This window comes from Schistocerca nitens, chromosome 2 (assembly GCF_023898315.1).
Source record: "Schistocerca nitens isolate TAMUIC-IGC-003100 chromosome 2, iqSchNite1.1, whole genome shotgun sequence".
NCBI lineage: Eukaryota > Metazoa > Arthropoda > Insecta > Orthoptera > Acrididae > Schistocerca > Schistocerca nitens.
In genome coordinates, this window is record NC_064615.1 from 343,416,158 (window position 1) to 343,433,644 (window position 17,487).

The 17,487-nt window shown below is 39.3% G+C and overlaps 1 protein-coding gene across 2 annotated transcripts in view; it reads right to left on the bottom strand.

Annotated features, from left to right (window-relative positions):
- The window catches only part of LOC126236151 (WD repeat and HMG-box DNA-binding protein 1), a 172,918-nt gene that overhangs the window by 71,075 nt on the left and 84,356 nt on the right, over window positions 1-17,487 (bottom strand). For both annotated transcript variants that reach the window (XM_049945236.1, XM_049945235.1), the window contains exons 12-14: window positions 14,760-14,894; window positions 9,241-9,411; window positions 7,402-7,616 (exon numbers count right to left, since the gene is read on the bottom strand). In XM_049945236.1, coding sequence (XP_049801193.1) covers window positions 7,402-7,616; window positions 9,241-9,411; window positions 14,760-14,894 — 521 coding nt within the window. The remainder of the gene's footprint in view (window positions 1-7,401; window positions 7,617-9,240; window positions 9,412-14,759; window positions 14,895-17,487) is intronic.

A 17,487-nucleotide genomic window follows, 5' to 3' on the forward strand; every position in this document is an offset into this window, starting at 1 on the left:
GTGTCAAGAGTGTGCCAAGAGTACCAAATTTCAGGCATTACCTTTCACCATGACAATGCAGAGGCCGATGGACTTCACTTAATTATCAAGAGCAGTGCCATTTGCATAGAGTTGCCAGTGCTAACAGACAAGCAACACTGCATGAAATACCTCAGAAATCAATGTGGGACATATGACGAACTTATCAATTAGGACAGTGCAGCAAAATTTGGCATTAATTGGCTATGGCAGCAGATGATTGATGTCAGTGGCTTTACTAACAGCATGACAAAACCTGCAGTGCCTATCCTGGGCTAATTATCGTATCAGTTGGACTCTAAATGACTGGAAAACTATGACCTGGTCAGATGAGTCCCAATTTTTGTTGGTAAGGGCTGATGGTAGTGTTAGAGTATGGCAAGGACCCGCTAAGCCATGGATCCAAGCAGTCGACAATGGACTGTGCAAGCTGGTGGTGGCTCCAAAATTGTGTCAACTGTTTTTACATGAATCATTGACTGGAAATGGTTATGTTCAGCTACTTAGGACCATTTGCAACCTTTCATGGACTTCACATTCCTAAACAATGATGGAAATTTTATGGATGGCAATGCGCCATTGTAACCGGGCCACAATTGTTCACGACTGGTTTGAAGAACATTCTGGACAATTTGAGCAAATTATTTGGCCAACCAGGTTGCCTGACATGAATCCTATCAAACATTTATCAGGCCAGTTTGTGCACAGGATCCTGCACTGGCAGCAGTTTTGCAGCTATGCAGCATGGCTCAGTATTTCTACAGGGGACTTCCAATGACCTATTGAGCCTGTGCCACATTGAGTTGATGCACTACGCTGGGCAAAAGGAGGTCCGACTTGATATTAGAAGGTATCCCATGACTTTTGTCACCTCAGTGTATATTACTGTGAGGAGAACTTCTGTAAATAATCAATTATGTGCATAAGTGGTGAGTAAAAGCTCCTCTAGTATTGATCCTACATTACTCCTTTCCGGAACATGTTTTGACTATATAATTTTCCGCATTTTTGTATCTGACTGAATGCATACCTAGTACAAAGACCCAGATACTGTTAGCATATTGCATGTATATGTTTTAATTTCTAATATTAAATTGTGAATTTCTTTCAATGCAGACTTCAGAACAATGTATCAACACTACTCCTTTTTCTATATACTTAATGTCACACCTTCAGTATATGTATTCATTACTATTGAAATAAAGTAATGCCAATAACTTCAGTTTTCCAGCCTAATTATTCGTATAAATTAAGATATCTAAGTTTATTTTCGTGCACATAAACACACCTTGTAGTATAGAATTTAAATCAACAAATCATTAAGCACATTTTACTAAAGCTTAGTTCAGACGCCAAGTTAGTAAGTGTAGATCCTTTTCACTTCTTTTGAGTCAATAATAATTTGCAATATTTCAGAATGTATAGTTATTTATAGTTTAGTTATTACCATGTAACAGTGCACAGTTGGACCGTAACTATATCGCTGAATTACACTAATAATACATTCAAGCTTTATTAATACTCGTGATATAATCTACCTCCCGGGTCTCAACAGCAAACATATTAAATATTAAGCAAGCCCAACAACATAAAATTTATTTTACTTATAGTTATTTAAAATGGGTGTAATAAATGCAAACCTTCCTTCTTTTTTTGTACTTTATGCTAACTTTAAAGCACAGATCAAATTTACCGACAAGTCATTGAAACAATTTTAGTATCCTCTCTGTTATTTACCAACTGCAAACAAATATTTTTCTTTCTTTCTTTTCGTATTAATGAATTACGATCAACTACTTCTTTTCTGCTTATCACCTACACTGATTAATTATTTTTCAGTTTCTATCTCTTTTCATGAAATATAGTTTAAAAGATTATTCCCATCCAGACAGATATAACAAAGGTAAATTGCATCTCTGAACTTTTATTGTCTAAAATAACTTACAGAAAATTCTTAATATCTCTGCCTAATTTTAAGACATATTTTCTTTTATTCATTCTTTCTATGGGGTTCCAATATTAATTAGAGGCAAATTCTATTTTGCTTCAAAATAGTCAGGATCTCCATGTGTGGTCGTGCGGTAGCGTTCTTGCTTCCCGCGCCCGGGTTCGATTCCCGGCGGGGTCAGGGATTTTCTCTGCCTCGTGATGACTGAGTATTGTGTGATGTCCTTAGGTTAGTTAGGTTTAAGTAGTTCTAAGTTCTAGGGGACTGATGACCATAGATGTTAAGTCCCATAGTGCTCAGAGCCATTTGAACCATTTGATCTCCATGTTACATTTTCATTAATCAAAATTTTATTTGATTTCTATTTTCTTACAACAGGTTATTGTCAGATATGGATTAGTGCCAGCAAAACTAATCCCCAAACAACGATAGTGAATTATAAAAAACTACAAACAAAAAAATCTAAGTGCTGCCTCTTTAGACCATGAAGTTAAACAACTAAAGCAAAATTCTACCTCTTCAGATGTTGGCAAACACACCCCACTGAAGTCCTACATGAACTGTCACTCGCCACAATCATTCTGCAAGTAATGATAATTCTACACAAGGCTCACCTTAACAGTTCCAATATGGTGCAACCATAAAATAAATCAGGTAAAAGTCTTTGTTAATTTTCAGGCAACATATGGTGTATGACAAAGATATGTTCTGTCAAAGTCTCTTGTGCCTGTTAAGCAACCTTTCAGTTACTTCAGAGAGTGCCAAATCCCAAAACAAATACAGCAACCACACAATTACCTTAGAGGGTGCTGAACAGGTACACTAGCCACAAGATATGAAACAAATCAGATCACTGTCTGATAAGAACCGTTGTTCACATTAAAAATTACAAATAATCTTGCTTGGTCAAGATACAGTTCTATCAGCCCAATATTGCAATAACTTAACAATTCATACATGCCAGCTCTTTTTATACCATTATTTCACCAACTCTGACGATTGCAAGCCTAAACGTAGAGGGTACCACCAAAAACAAACAACAAATCATATCACAACTTTGCCACACGCACAAATGGGACATACTGTGTATACAAGAAACACACAAGAAAGAAGGGGCAATAAGACCAGAAATAGAAGGAATGAAATTAGCCATAGAAAATCCACATCCTAAATATGGCAGCGCTGTCTTCACAAAACCTGAGATGGCAATAATATCAACAAACAGAACTACATACAATAACATAGAATTACTGACTGTCGAATGTAGCACCTTCACCGTAACGTCAGTATACAAGCCGCCCGGAGAGAAATTCAACCTGACTTTGCCGCCAAACTTCAACAACCAGAAAACACAGTTCATCTTAGGAGACTTCAACTGCCACAGCACATCATGGGGCTACAAACATACAGACGACAACGGACATAAATTAGAGCAGTGGGCGGAAATAAATAACTTATCCCTGATCCATGATCCCAAGCTACCATGCTCATTCAGCAGCAAAATCTGGAAGCGTGAATACAACCCTGATATTTGTTTTGTAAGCGCAAACATGGAAGACCAATGCTTAAAAACTGCATAGGCACCTCTTCCTAAAACACAACACCGACCTATCGGAATCCAAATATACGCTGCTTTGAGGACAACAAAAATACCATTCCGCAGACGCTTCAACTGTAAAAAAGCTCAATGGACAGAATATGCTGTGGAACTGGATGCAGAAATAAAAAATCTACACCCAATTCCAGAAAATTATCAAACATTCGTAGAGACCCTCCAAAAGATTCCTCGAAGACACATACCCCGAGGCTGCAGAGAGCATTTCATCCCAGGTCTCTCTGAAGAATCAAAGAACATCCTGAGGAAGTACGAAATGCTTTACGAACAGGACCCCTTTAGTGAAGAAGTAGTCCAATGTGGAGAAACACTAATGGAAATGATTAGTGAATCAAGACAAAGGAAATGGGTCGAAACTCTGGAAAGAATGGATATGACCCACAGTAGCAAAGTCGCTAGGAACTTAATAAAAAAACTTAATTGTGACTTTGGGACAGCTAAACAATGCTCTTCAGTAACAGCCAATCAAATTGCCCCTCAGCTCCTACTAAATGGAAAACCCAACAAGAAATGTCAGAAAATAAAAATCAGCAGAATTCAGAGTCAAGAGTCAAGCATGTTTGAAATACCATTTACCATGAAAGATCTTAATCATGGAATGAACTCAATGAAAAACGGGAAAGCAGCGGGAGTCGACGATATATGCATGGAACAGATCAAACAGCTCAGACCTAGTGCCAAGCAATGGATCCTGCAGCTCTTTAATCATTGCTTAAAAACGTGTAAGATCCCACAGATGTGGAGGAAATCAAAGGTAGTGGTGCTACTAAAATCTGGCAAAGACACAGGTCAACCGAAGAACTACTGCCCAATAGCACTCCTGTGCCATCTGTACAAACTGTACGAACGAATAATCCTAAACTGCATAGCAAATATCGCAGTCAAAAAGCTCATTCCCAAACAGGCTGGATTCAGACCCTGGAAATCATGCACCAGTCAAATCCTAACACTCACAGAAGACATAGAGGAAGGGTTTGAAAACAAACAAATAACAGGTGTAGCATTGGTGGACTTAAGTTCTGCATACGACACCGTCAACCACAGAAAGCTCATGAAAAAACTGTACTATACATTTAAGGATCATCAGTTCACAAAAATCATCGAATCTCTGCTGCAAAACAAACAGTTCTATGTAATGCTGGACGGAAAAAAAAGCCGATGGCGTTGACAAAAGAACGGTCTCGCCCAGGGCAGCGTGCTGGCCCCCCTACTATTTAACCTATACACCAATGATCAACCAACACCGGAACGTACTACCCATTTCTTGTATGCCGATGATCTGGCCATTACAGCGCAAGGAAATAGCTTCGAGGACGTAGAAGAGAAATTAGAAAGCTCGCTACAAGTAATGTCTGAATACTATAAAGAGAACTCCCTCAAACCAAATCCATCTAAGACACAGGTTAGCACTTTCCACCTCCGCACAAAACAGGCAAACAGGAAGCTGAACGTCACCTGGAATGGCAACAAACTGGACCATACGGACAAACCAACATACCTTGGTGTCGTGCTGGATAGATCACTGATGTACATATATCACTGTGAAAAAACCTGCCAAAAAGCTGCTGCCAGGAACAATATTTTAAGAAAACTGACAAATAGTAAATGGGGAGCTAGTCCGACTGTACTACGAACAACTGCTCAAGCACTTTGCTTCGCCACGGCAAAATATGCATGCCCTGTATGGTGTCGATCCACACATGCCAAAAAAGTCACTACCGTCCTTAATGAAACATGCAGGCTAACAACAGGATGCATGAAACCCACTTCACTTGGGAAAATATACAAAGCAGCTGGATTCTCATCTCCTGAATCCCGAAGAATTGTGCACGAACATACAGAAAAATTTAAACAGATTTTCGACGAGCGCCACCCGCTGCATGGTTCTTCATGTGGACGTAGCAGACTTAAATCCCGCAAGAGATTTCTCACTAGTGAATTGAACGAGCCTCCGAAGGACTACCCTGCCTCAAGAGAAATACCCAGCGGCAGTACATCAAGCTGGAAGATTTGGAGAACACTGAACCGCATCAGAACAGGCCAGAACAGGCGTAGCACCAGTTAAAGCAAACCCAGTCAAATGGGGCTCCAAGGACGAAGGAGACAACAAATGCGACTGTGGTGAAGTTCAGGATATGGAACATCTTCTACAGTGTTCCATCTGCCCAGGTGTACCCTTGACGAACTATGGCTTGAGAAGAGAGAAACATTGGACTTGGCCCGACATTGGGCTGAGAGGCTTTGAAACAAATCTCCGGACACGAAAAAGTAAAGTAAGTTCACAAGATCACTCCATACTAGCAGTGCTATCCTGCATTTAAAACCAATTGTGACAATGATAGTTGGAACCCACTCTACCATATTTTACCAACTTAAGGCAACAAAATTACCAGGTAAAAAAATCAAATCTTGTGACTTATCATACACTTCAAAGCTTTTTGTGTTAGTACGGTTAATAATCAACTGTTGACCAGGATGAATGGCCAAGCTAAACAGTTGCCAAGTGCAAAGTCGACCACCAGTGGCACAACATGCAGCAGAGCATAACAAGCTCACTTTCAATGGTTGCTTTACATCCTGTCCCATCTAAGTCCTTCCCTTAATCACCAGCTTCTCTGAACTATCCAGATGGGAGTTAACCTTACAACACATCCTTCACTCTCATAATTGTCCTGATCTCAATCTCACTGTTCCCACACCCTCCACCCAACAGTTTCTCCTTCCTACAACCTGTTATCCCTCCAACTTCCTGTCCCTAAGTCACCAGCAAGCGTCGTTCCCCACCAGGTCCGACAACTGTGCATCACATGCCTTTCGCCTTTCCTGTGCATGTGCCCCCCCCCCCCCCCCCCCCCCCCCCATTTCCCCGCACTCCTAGCTGGCAAATTGGCTGACCCCTTCTGAGCCACAGGGGGCGGGGGGTTAGTCTAGCTCAAAAAAGTATTGCTACAAAAGCTAACAAGTCTTACTTCTTTTGATGTGTGTTTATTGATGACTGAACACTTCTGCATTTTGGTGAGTGGTCTCCTTTAATCCAGAAGTATTTACATTCCACTAGAACTTTCCTACAACAATTTTGATGACTTAAATATTTCAGTAAATATTTGAGGTGAATGTCTTACATAAATCACCCATGTCTTAGCAAGATGCTTAGTATTGTGTTTAGAAATTGGACTGGATCTGTGAGAGATACTGGATGAGAAGAAAAACAACTGCTGGTTGAGTCATTGACGCAACATGTATATAAGTAACACAGAAAAATTAAAAAATGGTATGACAGTCAATAAATATGTTGATAATTATGAGAAATTTTATCAAATGGCAGCTCTTATATATAACACATACACACACAAACTGGTTATCAAGTATTTCATCCTGAATGTAAAAACAGACTACAAGTGTCTTAAAATAGGGCACTAGCAGCTATACATGGTATTATGTAATTAGGAATAATGTTGCTAGCACCGCACAGTCACCGGCAAGAGATGACTTAGTCTGCTTCATTGCAGGTCACCCGCCCTGATACCACTCGGATCAGGGGCTCTCTCAGCCGCAGCACAGTTCACCTGGCATGATGGCTGTTGCCAGGAGTCCTGATGCCCCAAGAAGACAAGCATCTACTCCTTGGCATATGTGGGGAGTTTACAGTAGTTAATCTATATATTGGCTTATCCAGAACATAATGTATTCTAGGTAAGGCCTAAAAACATATTTACCTTTTTTGTAATGCTTTCTTAGACTGCAAGACACACATTTTTCTTAAAAACAAGACGAAGAAAGAAACCAACCACTGAAGCTAACAAAAGTAAGAGCACTGTACCTCTTGTGAGATGCACCACTCCCCGACATGATGGCAGTAATCTCCGGTGTGAGGCGCTCACGTTCACGTTTAGCAGCATCCTCAGAAAGGCGATCAGCAAGATGATGCTTGCCCACTTTGGTAGCATATTTCATAGCTAACTGAAGAACTTGCTGAGACGGCATCAATGCTCCAAGTTCAGCTGCTCGTTGTTCCAAACCACTCTTGCAGGCAAGCTATGGAAGTCAGTTATATGGTGTGAATGGTGTAATTTATGTTTCAAAGTGAAGAAAAGCAGTATACAACAACGTCAAAGATAATATATAATAGTGTATGTGTATGACAGTGCAAGAGAATATACACTGATGGAAAAAAATAGCAACACAAAAAATAATTAATGCTGAGTAACAAAAATTTGGGGACACATTTGTCTAGGTAAAATATTTAAGTGATTAACATTGGAAGATCACAGGTTAATGTAAATGATCACAGGTTAATGTAAATGATCACAGGTTAATGTAAATGTGAGATAAGTCATTGCAGATGTTAAACACTGGTACATTAATAACCAGTGTAACCACCAGAATGTTAAATGTAAGTATGCAAATGTGCATGCACTGTGTTGTACACATGCTGGATATCAGTTTGTGGGATGAAGTTCCATGCCTGTTGCACTTGATCAGTCAATGCAATGCCAGTTAATGTTGTTTGTGGATTACACTGGAGTTGTCATCCGATGATGTCTCGACTGGAGACAGATCTGGTGATCGAGCAGGCCAAGGCTACATGTTGGCGCTCTTCTGGAACATACTGGGTTACAACAGAGGTATATGGGCGAGTGTTATCCTGTTGGAAAACATCCCTGGAATGCTATTCACGAATGGCATCACAACAGGTCGAACCACCAGACTGACATACAAATTCGCAGTTAAGAGTGCGTGAAAAAACCAAGAGTGTGCTCTTGTTGTCACATAAAATTGCAGCACAGACCATAACTCCAGGTGGAAGTCCACTGTGTCTAGCATAGAGATAGATTGTTTGCAGGCCCTCAACTGGCCTCCTCCTACACAACACACGTTCCTCACTGGCGCCGAGGCAGAACCAGCTTTCATCAGAAAACACAACAAACCTTGACCCTAACCTCCAATGAGCTCTCGCTTGACACCACTGAAGTTGCTGCTAATGGTGGTGTGGTTTGGGGTCAGTGGAATGCACGCTACAAGGTGTCTGGCTGGAGCTGCCCTTGAAGTAACTGATTTGGTAACCGTTAGTTGTGTCACTGTGGTGCCAAATGCTGTTTATTGGGGTTATTTTAGGTTGCAAATAAAAGGTGGAACCTATATCCAATTATTTTAACTGCAAACGCAAAAGAAATACAAGAATTGCAAATCCAGAAGACGAAAAATATTTTGGTCCCCTGTCATTGAAAAGGGGTTTTACTGTAGTTGGCATATCATACTCCTTCCATGTGTTGTAAATATGTCACATACTTTAACTGGGCGATCCTGCTGTCATTAAGAGTATGCATAGGACTTGTTTTATGTTGTAAGTGCATTTATTTTAATCACATGACATTAAAATTGATGAAATGTTCATTATTTCTTACTGCCACACAAATTTCACTTCAATTTCTTGTATTCCCAGCCAAATTAAAGTGATTCAAAACAACGTCTGTTGTTTAATGCCTACATTAATTGTCTGTAGAAGAGAATAAAGTAATAGTAAATATAATCAGCAGAACAAAAACAGTGTGTTTGTTATTCACCCTTAAATACAAATGGAAAGAAGTTGTCAGATATCGTAATTTTCACACAATTTTATTGACTAAAGGTAAAATCATAGCACATGTATTTTACTTACAGCAAATAACTTGATGATGGTCTCCTTTATAGTAGTTTCAATTGCATCTTTTTCATTCAAGTAGTTGTCGTCAGTTCTACTTAAGGCTTCCACACCACCCAAAAGTAGCTGAGATCGCCAAAATTTTTCTTCTAGTCCAGCCTTTTCAGTTGCTTCTTCACAGAGTGGGATCTGAAGATTCAAAAAATGTTAGCTGACCAACTTCTTTGACAGTGCTTTCAATACATTGGATAAAATAGCATACTGGTTTAACAATATCCGAATACAGAAGATTAATATATAAAATTGTACTTTGTGAAAGTACGTTTTAACAAAATATTCCAATATTTCTTATAACAAAAAGGCATAACAACTGACAATACAACAGTGGATGCTCTCTTTTAGCTTACAAAAATGTAAACAATAAAAAACAATAGAAATTCCAGTTTGGAATATCAACAATCTAAGGAAAAGATAGACTGCTATTTGCCAGATGGCATGCGAAGATGCAGACAGGCACAATTAAAAAGACACACATTAGCTCTCAGCCACAGTCTTCACCAGTAAAAGAAAGAGAAACACCCACAACATTCATTTACATAAACAATTACACCTCACGCACAAATGACTGCCAACTCCGGCAGCTCAGACCACAACGCGTTCTGGTCCAAGCTGCCGGAGTTGGTGGTCATGTGTGCATGAGGTGTGCTTGTTTGTGTGACTGAGTGGTGTGTGTATCTCTTTCTTTTATTGACGAAGGTGCGACTGAGAACTAATGTGTAAGTGTCTTTTAATTGTGGCTGTCTGCAACTTGATGTGTCATCTATACAGTAAGTAGCAATCTATGTTTTCCTTAAATTGTTGTATGTAAATAACAAAAAAATTTTTTTAAGGCTAGTACTCTTGATACACTTGGTTTGAGTGTAGATTGTATACAGTTTTTCTGTTACTTCATTGAACACCGTAATGTCATGAACAGGTACACTCAAAACCATGTCCACATTAAAGTTATGCCTCTAATTCAGATATCCACTTTATCACAAACCTTCCTCTTCACACAAAATTTAAAAATGAATAGGCACACTGTGTGTGGCACAGTACATTTTCATGACTTTTCAGACTATTTCCATCACTATTATAGCACGCATAAAGTAAGTGATAATCAGTGGGGGGGGGGGGGGGGGATGAGAGTGTGTGCAAGAGTGACTACTATTAAACATGGTTCAGTGGTATACTACTGACGTTATAGCAGGGCAGGCAATTATTTATCTGACTATTTGCTTTAAAATTTTAATACCACAAGTAACGCAACACACCACCATACACAATGGTGAGAACAATATAATAGCTACGGCATTTCTTGAGGAGCTACCCCAGCATCCGATCCTGTTAAACTCAGCTCATTCTGTTCCTCCACGAGATCCACAGTGCTGTAGACAATGGTGTTCAGGTCGATGCCATGTTTCTTGACTTCAGGAAGGCATTTGACACTGTCACGCACTCTGTTAAGTGAAAAAAATACGAGCTTATCGAGTATCGAAGCAGATTTGCGACTGGATTCAAAATGTCCTTGCAGATAGAACTCAACATATCACTCTCAACGGAACATAATCAACAAATGCAATAATTTCCAGAGTACACCAAGGAAGTGTGATAGGATTGTGACTGTTTACACAGATAAATGATGGCTCTTTAAGGCCGTTCACAGATGATGCGGTTGTCTATGACAAAGTAGCAACGCCAGAAGATAGTAACGATTTGCAGAATGACCTCCAGAAAATTGATGGATGGTGCAACCTCTGGCGGTTGACCCTGAATGTAAATGAATGTTACATATATACATACATAGGCAAAGAAATCCGCTATTGTACAGCTAAACTCTTGATGAAAAATCCCTGGAAACAGTATCAACCTTAAAATATTTGGGAGTAACTATTGAGAGTGAACTCAAATGGAATAACCACATAAAACAAATAGTTGGAAAAGAAGATGCCAGACTCAGGTTCATAGGAAGACACTTAAGGAAATGCAGATCATCCACAAGGAAGTGGCTTATAAGGCCCTTGTTCAACTGATTCTTGAGCATTGCTCATCTATCTGGGATCCCTACCAGGTAGGACTGATACAAGAGATGGAGAAGATCCAATGAAGAGCAGCGCGTTTCGTCACAGAACATTAGTTGGCACAAGAGTGTTACAGAGATGCTCAACAAATTCCACTGGCAGACATTACAAGCAAGGCATTGTGCAGCACAGAGATATTTACTACTGAAATTTCGAGAGAGCAATTTCCAGGAAGAATTGGACAACATATTATTTCCCCCACATATGCCTCACGTAACGACCAAGTGGAGAAATTTCAAGAAATTAAAGATAATACAGACATTAACCAACAATCATTCTTCCCATGCCCTCCCAGGGCTGGAGGGCTCAGTTGGTGGTACAAAAGTACCCTCTGCCACACACCATTAGGTGGCTTGCTGAGTATGATGTAGATGTAAATGAACAACTGGTTCAGTTTTCAGTGTCAGTAACAGAAGTACTACACTGCCAATAACAATGAATGCACAAAGCTAAGGCTTACTCTGTTAACACGATTCATTGTGTTGCAAAACAGACCCTGTATACTTGGTGAATGCTTCATTATTTGGGCCACTTATCAAGCCATTTCCCTCATTGCTGTTAACATCTTTTCACTCTTTGATACTACTGATTTTCTCTTTTACATTTTGCTGCATCCTTTATTGTCTTTCTTTCCCTAGGTTTCTGCCTCTTGTCCACTATTTCCTTCCTTTTTTTTTTTTTTTTTTTTGGTATATATATCCCTGTTTGTCTTCTCTAAGTTCTTAGTTTTAGCATATTCTTCCATTACTATTAAGTTGTTGACTGCCTTGTCTACTTCTTCTAACTTCTGATTTGCAAATCCTGTGTGGCATTAGCATTTTGTTATCAATCTCCCTTATATTCTGTCCTGCTATGTATCTCTCTACGTAGGACACAAGCAAGTTTCCTATTCAACTCCTAAAAAGTCCCATTTACCCCAGCCATTTTCTTTCTTTTTCACCTGGACGAAGATGATTTTCATAAAATAACATTTGTGTTCTCCCCGTCTTTCTTTCTCTACTCCCTTCTATGTCACAGCCTTGTAACCAGACCTTATTTTTACTTTTATTTTAGTGGTACCTTCATTTTAGAAATCCTAGTCCTATGAAGTAGTTGATATTCTGAATAAACAAGACAATCTGAAAGCAGTGTGCTACAGGCACTGATCAATCAGAGCAGTAATGATAAGCATGCATACAACATTTAAATAAACATAAATAAAATGCTAGCTTTCAGAACTACTTATTCCTTCAGCAAGAACGAGTTGGTGGGAATAAGCTTAAGAGGGATTGTGTAAGGCTCTTACCTACAAGCAAGACTGTGTAGACACCAAAATCGAAGTCAGTGGCAGAAACAATACCACCCAGAACATTATATGCTCAAACTGGGGTGCTCAACAACAAGTGGAAAAACAACAGCATTGGTATCTTTTAAAAGCACTGGTATTCTGCTATTCTACTGGTGAACTTGTCTTACCTCTCTGGTACAAATCCAGCCATGATAAGCAACTTCACGTCACACTCAACAAAATGTGTGCACTTATCACTGGCTATCTGAAACTTAGTACCACAGATAAGTTCTATCAGCTGCTGGGGTCAGTCTACCGACAATCTGATGGGAGTTAATTGCCTACAAAGGGACAAAGAAGTCTTACACATCACTGCAACTGAGTTTCCGAAGACAGGACCTAATGTCAGCAACTCCTAATGGCAACCAAGGGCTATGTACACAAAACTCATCCTAAGGTGGTCATGTGCTCAATTTCAGAAGACTGTCACTGGATGTAACCATCAAAAGAACTAGCCCCCCGACTATCATGAAAATTGTGAAATATGGAAATCCCTTAACACAACAAACTGTGGGCGGGAACAACAAGGTCAAAAGAGATCTAATGTGGACAATTATGATCATGTTCTGACAATTCACACCTCTACTTCTGCCCTCATATTTCTTCAACTCTTTTACAGTAGTCTGTAGGAACTCTTCTGTCCTTTTTTTGGTTACCTTTAGATTTCATGATGTCTTATTGATTTATCTCATCAAGCTATTATCCACATTATTCTGTACTCTTTATACAATATTCCCTTTTTGTTTATACTGCAGTGGTGTGGCTTCTTTATTGCGTTAACACCACACCGCACCATAATCACTTCAACTACCTTAATTTCTCTTTTCTTTACCCCCTAATCACCTTAGGTATTTCTTCACTTGGTAAAACAGCACCAGTCTTCCGCAGGTTTCAGTTTTCTTTTGGTCCCCGGATACCTGCAGAATTCCTTTTTGTTAACATTGCAACTGTGTGATTCTGTGAAGTATTGATATTTGCCTTTTTACTGCAGAAAACCGCCATGTGTTATACTCATTTCAAATCTATTTTCTACTTCTAAATTGTTTACCATTTTCAGGACCTAATGTCAGTAAATCCTAACGGCAACTGACATCACCCACTTATGGGTTAATTGTCTGCCCTGATAGCTGAATGGTCAGCATGACGGACTGCCATCCTAAGGGGTCCAGGTTCGATTCCCAGGTAGGTCGGGGATTTTCTCCGCTCAGGGACTGGGTGTTGTGTTGCCTTCATCATCATTTCATCCCCATCTGGCATGCAGGTCGCCCATGTGGAGTCGAATGTAATAAAACCTGCACCAAGGCGGCCGGACTTGCCCCGTAAGGAGCCTCCCAGCCAATGACGCCAAATGCTCATTTCCATTTCCATTTCCATGGGTTAATTTAGTCCAATCAGCACACACTGTTTTGCAATATACAATTTGTGTTACAAGTACCCATACATATAAAACAGTTCCAATAATGTGTACTTCCTCTTTCTTCTGTTAGTTAGTAATCTGATGTTCCTGACAAAAATAAAAAAGCCAGTAGACAATCAAGACTTGTTATTTACAAACATATGGAATAACTAAAGATAATCACTCACCTTCTAGTTACACACACACACACACACACACACACACACACACACAACACACACACACAGCTATAATTTCCTGGCCTAGTGCTGTAAGAATTGTTTTGTTATTGAACCTCTGTGTCAATTACTCTATATACAAATAAAAATCAAGAAATACAACCCCAAACACACCTGCATGACTGCAAATGTCAAGTGTAGATATGTTTTCACAATACCCAGTAACTGTCTACTTAACAACATATGTTTCAACAATAGGTGATGATTTTGTACAAAAAAAAGTACCACATGTTACTGCTAAGCACAATGGTTTCTTAACAATATGATGAAGTGTGTGTTAAATGACTCAAAGATCTGGAGGTACAACAGGTAAGCATAAAATATACCAATTTCAATTACCATATCTATAACATAAGGTGATAGGTTACAGAAGTAAAACAAACCAACATTAAACCAGCTAAATATAGCAAACATGATCCTCTTTTGACATCTGTTTGGATAGGAAAAAAAATTACCTTTAAGGACAGTTCCACAACAGCTGGCCTTGGCACAGTGGGCGGGTACCTGGCTCCCTTACACAGCACACATCTCACGTTCTGGTACCGTTCACTCACACCCAGCACAAAGTAATGGTCTGACTTGCCACTAGTCTGGGAGGAGACGAAGTAACACAGTAAGACACACAATTTCAAGAACCATTCAAGTAAAATATGAGACTTTAAGAGCTCGCAGGGTTTCTACATAAATTGCTAATAAAAACACAATGTCATGGTCTTCAATGCATTTTAAGTACAACTAATATGTTTTAATTGTGAATTTTTATTTGAATTTAAATAATTCTAAACACACAATTCCTTTCCTCCAATGCAATTTTCTAAGCCTTACAATATAATATTTGCTTTACAAAATGTAGGAAATGCACAAGTAATACAGCTCGAAAGAGCACATGAAATTGTTGATAACAGCAATATAAAATGGGCAACCAAAAAGTTTTCATTTGAGGATGTTGCTGCAGTGTATATGCAGTCCAATACTACTCCAACGTGGGTTATATAAGCACCAACACGTAGGCAAGAGATTAGTGAGGCATTCGTGTCTTTCTGACGTGCATGCAGTAAATGTGGAAACATTAACTATGGTGTCAATCACCAAATGCATCCAGTCAGGACCAATGTGCTGTTATTCTTTTCTTGACTACTGAGGGACAAATACTAGAAGACATCCATCGTAGAATGAAGAACGTGTACGGGGCAGCAAGTCTGTCAAAAGCCATCGTTGCAAAATGGTGCGCCAAGTTCCACGTTGTTCATGATTCAACACAAGATGATGGTCGATCTGGGAGGCCAACCTCATCCATTACGTCAACTCAAGTGGGAGACACTCAAGCAAGCACCCTACAGAACTGAACTTTCCCCTTGCGATTGCTATTTCTCATTCATTCCCCTTAAAGAGTAGAGGTTGTTACAGGGCATTTAACACACCCTTATCAGTCCACGAAGCAACACAAGTACTATGTAGCGCTTTGCTGTAACTGATTATGGTTTACAAATGGGAAAGGGGGTGGTGGTGGTGGTGGTGGTACTTTTATCTCCAAACTTGGACTTCAGTTTGGAGAGCCTTTTGGAGAGAGCTCCGGTACTTACTTGCAGCCAAGGTAAATCTTCAAAATCTATGCTGTGTCTGTTCCCAAAAGTGTTTAATGCTCATTTATACTGTCTGAAATTGTATGTTACATGACTCTACAGAAGTACACATCAAATATCAGACCCTTAAAAGTGCTGCTATCCTCTCCTTTCCATGACCATTGTTATTTGTAAAGTGTGGTTTCAGTACACTCACACAAACCCGAAAGTTCCCCCTCAGTTCTCACAGGTATCACAATTAATGTAACTCACTGGCAATGTCGTCAGCATGCACACATTTGTGCAGTTTTCCACACAAGAAAACTTCCTCCCTAAATAAAACTGTCGGGGCCTGAAGTAGTCACCGTGATTGTTACTTATATGAACAAAGTCCAACAGCTAAGGTCATAACTCTCTTGAATACCATTACTACAGCACACATCCAGACAATTTTGTCATGTATGTGAAAGTTGGATACAAAGAAAGCATACATCTAAATGATAAACCTCACAGTGAAAACACTTCTCCATTTACAAAGGAGTAAAAGCAATTTTCTGTGTCTCATTTTGAATTAGGATCTTCCAGGAAATTTATCTGCACTCTGGTTCTCACCCCGGTTTGTGGGCAATTAATTGACGCCAATACTTCACAGCGCTGTCTCCAAGTTATGTATACAAATTAACATTTTGATCATGACTGTGCCATATTACAAAGCTATTTATCTGAAAGGCATAAAATAATTCAGCTTGTTTTGTCACATGTATCTTGTTCGGCCTCTATGGAGTCAGAAAATCTTTACATATTATGAGTCAATACCAACATAGAAGTATTACAATTTTATATTATCAATGCATTATTAATCCTGAAAGGAACAATACGCGAGAAAATACTTACTGACTTTTTTTTTTTTTTTTTCTCCATTCTGACAGATTCATCACTGGATTGTTGGAACATGTGGACTTATTTTTAATCAGTTTATCACCAAAAGGGTTTCAGTTTGCAAGATCTTTTCCCAGGATATGAACATTCTACTTCTCACACAGCAAGTATGTCATTAGTTTTCAGGTAAGCAATCTCCGCAAACACACACCATTACAAAATTACATAACTGCTCATGTCACTAGGAAATACTGGCAGTGAAATACCATAGTCTATTTGTAAAATATTTTTGCTTCTTGTACATTAATGCATACTTTCGAGTTTCTGGGTGTGGTATTCCAAATGTATTCTTGATTAGGTGCATTTAAAATTATAATTTACTGATATAGCACGTCAGGAAGGAAGGGCAGGTCGCTCAGACCCCAGGATGAGAGAGACCCACCTTTAAAGAGGATAAAGGTATAGAAGGAAAGAAAGAGTTCAGAAAGCACATTATTCTAACTCTCAGACACATATTACACACAGACAAACCATCACCATATCCAAAGGATGCTAATGCATGCTTGTGCAGTGGTACTCCATAAAGGTTGCCAATTCAAACGCTGGTAGCGGAAAAGTATCTCATCATCAGTATCTGATTGATACAGAAAGAGAAGATGGTTACTCGAGATAACTGGTCTCTAGAATTTGTGCCAATGTCCTGGGCTAAAACACATTTCTCTGCAGCTTCTAATGAAGCATG